General features: G+C 41.1%; 1 protein-coding gene across 1 annotated transcript; it reads left to right on the top strand.

Moving 5' to 3' along the window:
- The first annotated feature begins 6216 nt into the window (after nucleotides 1–6216).
- Nucleotides 6217–7053, top strand: LOC124594339 (jerky protein homolog-like). Its single transcript, XM_047132707.1, has one exon. It carries the CDS (start codon nucleotides 6217–6219, stop codon nucleotides 7051–7053), a length of 837 nt encoding a protein of 278 aa, XP_046988663.1.
- The last annotated feature ends 237 nt before the right edge of the window (nucleotides 7054–7290 follow it).

The raw sequence follows: 7290 nt of genomic DNA, 5'->3' as shown, positions 1-7290 counted from the left end.
GCTTCAATCCGCAGGTGAAGAGCAAATTAGACAAATCGATGATGAAGCACCGGATTAGCACAGGAAACCCTCAAACAATAAGCCAGAGGGCATACCGTGTGTCAGCAATGGAACGACGAATAATTCGCGACGAGATAGAGAAAATGATGAAGAAGGACATCATTCAGCCTTCGCAGAGCCCATGGTCGTCACCAGTGGTTCTCGTCAGGAAGAAGGATGGTAGTTGGCGCTTTTGTGTTGATTACAGGAAGCTTAATAAGATAACTAAAAAGGACGTTTACCCCCTTCCACGAACTGACGATACTTTAGATTGTCTGAAGGGGGCTAAGTTTTTCTTAACCATGGACATGTTGTCGGGACACTGGCAAATCGTAGTAGATGAGGCTGATTGTGAGACAACTGCATTCATCACCCCTGAGGGCCTGTATGAGTTTAAGGTAATGCCGTTTGGTTTGTGTAATGCACCAGCAACTTTTGAACGGATGATGGATAATCTTCTAAGTCACCTGAAGTGGACGATGTGTTTTTGTTATTTATATGACACTATAATGTTCTCAGAGACATTTGATGAACACATAAAAAGACTGAAGGCCGTTCTTTGTATCAAAGCCAGGCCACTCCAAGAGTTGTTAAAAGCAGATCCTAAATTTATCTGGGGTAGTTTTCAACAAGATTCTTTCGATGTGGTGCGAAAAGCTCTGACGACTAACCCTGTACTTGGTCTGTATGATGAAAGAGCTCCTACAGAGCTACACACAGATGCCGGTGGGTATCGGATCGGTGCTGTTCTGGTGCAGATTTCGGATGGAAACGAGAAGGATATAGCCTATCTTCTAGGACACTTACAAAAGCCGAGAGAAACTACTCACCTGCAGAAAGAGAATGTCTTGCTGTGATCTAGGCCATGTGCAAATTTCGACAGTATCTCTGTGGAAGACCATTCACAGTTGTTACAGACCATCATTCACTTTGTTGGTTGACAGGTCTTAAGGATCCAACAGGACGACTCGACAGGTGGTCACTACTTCTTCAAGAGTATGACATTAGCATAGTGTACAAAAGCGGAAGAAAACACCAAGATGTCGACTGTCTCTCATCAAGACTTTGATGAAGATAGTGACTGTCTCGCTGTACTCCAGGATCTCTCTGCTGAGCAGAAGAAGGACGCCAAGATATTTCAAATTACGCTTGCCTTAAATCGGTCAGAGGACGTGAAAGGACAATTTAAGGTAGTTCATGGATTACTTTGCAAGAAAAACTTTGAACCGTTTGGAAAGAGGTGGCTACCAGTGATTCCTAAACACATGCACTTAGATGTTCTACAGAAATTCCAGGAGGCCGGACATTTAGGATTTATTAAGACATACGATAGGATCCGCAAGAGATTTTTCTGGCCAGGTTTATTTAGAAGTGTCCGTCACTATGTGTTGCACTGTCGAGAGTGCCAGAGCAGAAAGGCAGTTCCTCAGAAACCACCTGGCCGACTCGTATCAATTCCACCAGCCGAAACGCCTGTACAGGGTGTTGGGATTGACATCCATGGACGATTTCCAACGCCTGCTAGTGGCAATATATGGGTTATTGTTTGCACTGATTATCTGACACGCTATGCCATTACAAAAGCCATGAAAACAGTCGAAGCATACAAGGTAGCCAAATTCATAATGGAAGACATTATATTAAAACACAGTACCCCAAGGTCGTTAATTACGGATCGAGGGAAAGTTTTTCAATCGAATCCTTTGACAGAGATAAACCGTTGGTGCAACATTACTCATCACATGACGACTGCCTACCATCCACAAACTAACGGGCTTGCTGAATGCCTTAATAAGGCCTTGGCCGACCTGCTATCAATGTTCGTCAGCGTTGAGCAGAGCAACTGGGATAAGGTGCTACCTTTCGTGACGTTTGCCTACAACACCGACAAACAACACACCACAGGATTTACGCCATTTTTCCTGGTGCATGGGCATGAGGCGACTATGACAATGGACACTGTGTTTCCGTTACATCCTGGTGACGTGGACGACGACTACATCGGCCAGATGTTAACCAAAGCTGAGGAAGCTCGGCAATTACCTCGTCTCAAGAAAACGATTGCCGAAGGTATGACGTGAGCCACCGGCCTGTTGTCTGCCAGTCTGGTGACCTCGTCTGGATCTGTTCGGGTGGTTGGTCTCTCTGAAAGGCTCCTCAGGCGCTACCTTGGACCTTATAAGGTTGTAAAGCAGTTGTTTGATGTTACTTATGAAGTTGAAGCTTTCGACGCCCGACACGAGACGACGGAAGATCAGAGATACAGTCCACGTCCTTTGAATGAAGCCCTACTATAATTCATACTGCTCTGCGCATCAGCTCCAAATTTACGATATTTCCGCACCTGGGCAATAATAGATAGTAGACCCCCCCTCCCCCGCCCTCCATAATCGAGCGTTTGACATAGGATGTAAAAAGTTTTTAAAAATCGAATATTCAAAAATATGTTCATTTTGTAGCGCACATCTTTCCGAAGATTCTGATACATAAAACATATGCGCTCGGGGAAATGTAAGACATGTTATTTGGTCTTAAGTGCGCCAAAGTGCAGTGCCACGCCTCTTCACACAGCATTCTCCTATCGCACGTCACTGTATTTCGCTCTGTGGAATTGAAACGCGTATATTTTGTAGTGGGTGCCATCAAACTGTATTCAGGAAAAAGGAAATTATAATGCTCCCAGTCGGCCGGTTTGACATTCTGCACCTCTTAAAAACACCTCGCAATTAATGCTTGATGGGATTATTTTTAATCAGGAGAACAAGAGCTCAGAAAAATTGCGCTCTTTATTGACTATTAGGCAATAACTTTCTCTTTTGCTTGACATAAAACCACTAAAGACAAGAGGCTAGCAAGACAGTACACTTTTCTTCAATCCTTAGTTCCTAGCATTTTTTTTCTCTCTCTAATATTGCTACAGCTGTACATGGCGTGCTTTCCTTTCTGCGAAAGAATCAATTACCTTAACAAAGTTCGTCAAGCGTTTTGCTACATGAAAAATCGAGTACCCAAGACTGGTGTGGTTTCTCGATCTGATTACGTCTACTTTGTCACTGTCTGCTACATAAAACAAAAAGGCCTTTCTAAAATTGCAGCAACTGTAAACACACTTCAAATAAATCAGGCTGTTTTGGCACAAATGGTCACTCTTATAACACTTCAGAAAGTAATTCACGGAGTACCAATATCAAATGCCTATTTGGCCTACTACAAGCAAAAAGCTTCATGTGTGACTCTTCAAGCTTCATGTTAGTTCCACATTTCATTCATACGCTACAGTTTCTCAAGCATGAGATCGAAACGTAGTAGTGCGAAATTTTTATATAAATTTGGAATCGTCATATTCTTCCATAATTTGTGTGATGTCCCCGTTTCTTCTCCTTCCTCATTCTAACAAACAATCTTGTCATCACTAATTCCGGAACTATTCCTGCACTGTCAAAACTTATTCGCCGGTTAACTTCCCTAGCCCTGCCAGAATCATCGGTTTAGTTATCGCGCGATTATTCTCCGGTTAGGCGTTTTTACATGTTCATACAACGCGTCTTCCGTGCTACTTCAAGGAAACAAGCGACTGCTAACCGGGAACTGTGCAACTGACCCCTACTAGTGTACCGATGTGACCAAAAATTTTCTGTCAAAACTTCATTTTCTTGGATACACCGAGGAGATAATATGTAATCTTTCTTACCTATTATTCCTGTTAGTCGTTTATTTCCACTCTGAATCAATGGATTTCACTAGTAATTATAACAACTCTGGTCATTCGCAAACCCAATCAACCACATGTATGGAAGGTCGTGAGTTCGAAACTGAACTGAACTGTAAAATTGTAATTTCTATATTCGGCTCGAGTACGTTCTAGAAGTTTTCATGAATCTCAAGAATTGCTGTACTGGAATGTTCTGTAACTGTATATATACCGTATGTGTTCTGGACAGAGGCAGTTCGCTCCGCGCTCTTGTATTGCAAGTGCTGAATAAACCTTTGTTAAGTGAGGTTAGTGTTCATCATTCATCTGATTACACATTCTTCTACGTGACAATATAATTGATTCATTTTCTGCAAGATTTGGTGTTTTGACTTAAAGTAATGGCTTCTTAACACGGTAATTTTCAAAATCAGTGCCCTCGTGAAATCTTCAACAGTTCTGTGACACGTCTCTAACGTGTATTTGTCAGTATGAACCCATTGTTTATATTTTATTGTTTCTTCAGGGTCAGGGTCTAAAGCATCTTCAAGAATAGCCTGTAGTTGCATTTTTCCTAGACATTCCTCACAATGTTGCAGCATACAATCTTTTGATTCCAAACTGCACACAGTTTTTTTTCATCAAATCCTTGTAGTCATCTTGGATGGATGTTACTGAAGTCAAGATAAATTTGGCATTTTGATGAATTGCACATACACATACTGAATGTGATCCAGAAGCAACAACAGTAGTACACCATTTTGGCCTGAGCTCACAAAAATTTGAGAAGCTCAGTTGATTTCCATATTGCTTACTATTAGCAATGAACATTTCTTTCAGGTTACAAAGGAGCAGGCATTTCTGATTGTGAATCTTTTCCCCATTTATCCTTACTGCAACACAATCTTTTTTGCAGGAACATGAATGAGAAAACTCAGTATCTTCTAGTAAAGTTCAGAAATTTTGTTTTGCTTCATCATTGAGTGTCTTTCCTTTCGGGTTTGCAGGTGTTGCCAAAATTCCATCTTCCATCTTTAGTTTCCTAGTCGTCTTCACCATTTTAGTTGAAACAGGAAATTCTTTAGCCTTTTTTTTCAATAGTCCAGCTATTTGGGACCAGCATCAAAATTTGAACTTTACTGCAATTGCTCGAAGTCTGAAGCTTATTAATTTCATCAATTAAGATGTAATATCTTTACATTTTTGGCACATTGTATTTGAGTACCATCTACTTGGCTCAAACCAACAGCTGTAGCAATTGCCTTAGTATGCTGCCTTAGGCTTTCAGAGCTTTACGCTTTATATACCGTAAAATGGGGCGACTTTGTGACTGGTGGGGTGAATTTGTGACAAAGGATCGAGTTTTCGTATTTTAAATCTCGCGCCGCGACCGCTCGTCTCAGGAAAGAGCTGAACCACGCATTTCGTTTGTCAGACATGCCACGCCACGTAGCGGCAGCAGGGTGAAGCTTCTGCTCACGCATAGTTCCTTCCGACGCCGTTGCTTAGAAACGCTGTTATTTACGTTTTCGTAAAACGAGGGAAACTTTATATTGTGAAAACGTTTATGTTAAGGACGCAACTAAAACAGGTATGTACATTTGTTTGTTAATATGTTGGGCAAATTATTGTAGAATATCGATTAAATCAAGCCATGTTTGTTGAACATATGAGACAAAAACTGAAATGCACGCACTTTGTGTGGCGACTTTGTGACACCCCAACTTGTCACAAAGTCACCCCACCATGGTTTTAGATTATATTTTATCACGTTTTTTTGTCTTTCAAGCACTGAAAAGAAGATGAGGTCTTATAAAAGGAAGTTGGGTGCAAGAGCCTATAGAAATTACTCTCCAGAGACGTTAGATAAAGCCGTTAAATTGGTTTTAACAAAGAAAATGACCCTGCGAGCAGCATCTGAAAGGTTAGTGGCAGTTCTTTAATTTTTCATACACTGTCACACAGGAAGTAAACGTTTTATTGGATACTGTAAGGCTAAAATAGACGTTTAGATGACCATCTGTTTGGCGTTTTTAAGCAAATTCTTCTGCTTGAATAGGGAGCAAAATACAGCTATGTACACCAGGAAGTTACCTTCATTCCTTTATTTTGTTACAAACTTTACTGTCATAAAACGGGTTTTTACACCAATTTGCAACTTCTGGCATTTGTAAATGAAGCATTTATGCAAATTTTAAACCTACCTTCGTAAAATTCTGATATTTTTGGCATTTTTTCTATTAAACATCTTTTAAAAGGTATGGTATTTTTTTCTGAATTATACCATACTGGTATATATGTTTTATACGTTCTTTTTCTCTGCTTTTAGGTTCAATATTCATCGAAACACATTGTGGAACAAAACCAAAGAGATAAAACGTTCGACCACCTCAAACTCAGAGACAGTCAAACCTAAAAGACAGCATGGGGGTCAACCTATTTTTAAAAAAGAAGAAGAGGATAGATTCGTTGCTCATTCCATTGCAATGGCATCTTATGGTTTCCCAATGACATTACTTGATTTGCGCTGTGTCGTCAAATCATATCTAGATCGAACCGGAAGAAAAGTTCCCGTGTTTGGAAATGGAAACTTTCCTGGGAGAGAGTGGGCCATGTCATTTATGAAGCGGCATAAGTATGTTCTCTCCGAACGTGTCGCCAAAAATATCACATATGCAAGAGCTGTGACTGATACTGAAGTGATTGACTCATATTTTGAGCATTTAGAGAAGGAGTTAGAGGGTATTCCGCCAGAAAAAAATTGGAATTACGACGAAACGAACGTCCAGGACGATCCGGGAAGCAAAAAAGTGTTGGTCAGAAGAGGAGCAAAATATCCAGAGCGGATACAAAATTGTTCCAAAGTGTGTACTTCGATTATGGTCTGTGGGAACGCCGCAGGACAGTTGGCTCCACAATACGTAAATTACAAGGCCGAGAACATGTGGTCGACCTGGACCGAAAATGGACCTGAAGGAGCCCGCTACAATCGTACTAAATCTGGATGGTTTGATCACCAAGTGTTTGAGGACTGGTTCATCAATCTTATGCTCCCCATACTGAAACAACAAGATGGCCAAAAAGTTCTTATTGGCGATAATTTGAGTTTGCATATTAACCTAGAGGTTATTCGACTCTGCGAAAAGTATGGGATAAAATTTATCGCACTCCCACCAAATGCGACACATCTACTGCAACCACTAGATGTTGCCATATTCAGAGTTCTAAAACTGATTTGGCGTGAAATTTTGTTAGATTGGAAGCAATCGATATCTGGTAGCCGGTGCACATCAGTTCCAAAAGATGAACTGCCTGGTCTGTGAAAGAAAATGATGGACAAGCTGCAGGAGAACATCATAAAAAATCTCCAGTCAGGATTTAGGAAGACTGGGATTTTTCCGCTTAACAAAATGGAAGTCCTCCAAAGAGTCCCGAAGGCCGTCTTGGAAGAGAGCCTACAGACCTTATCAGGAGTGGTTGGTGAGATCTTCATAGAAGAACTGCAGAAGAAGAGAGAAGAGGTTACAGGATGCCGGGCCCCCAAGAGAAGGAGAAGGATC

Source organism: Schistocerca americana, chromosome 2 (assembly GCF_021461395.2).
Source record: "Schistocerca americana isolate TAMUIC-IGC-003095 chromosome 2, iqSchAmer2.1, whole genome shotgun sequence".
NCBI lineage: Eukaryota > Metazoa > Arthropoda > Insecta > Orthoptera > Acrididae > Schistocerca > Schistocerca americana.
The sequence above is the reverse complement of the archived record's forward strand: the minus strand, read 5'-3'. Positions and strand labels throughout refer to the sequence as shown.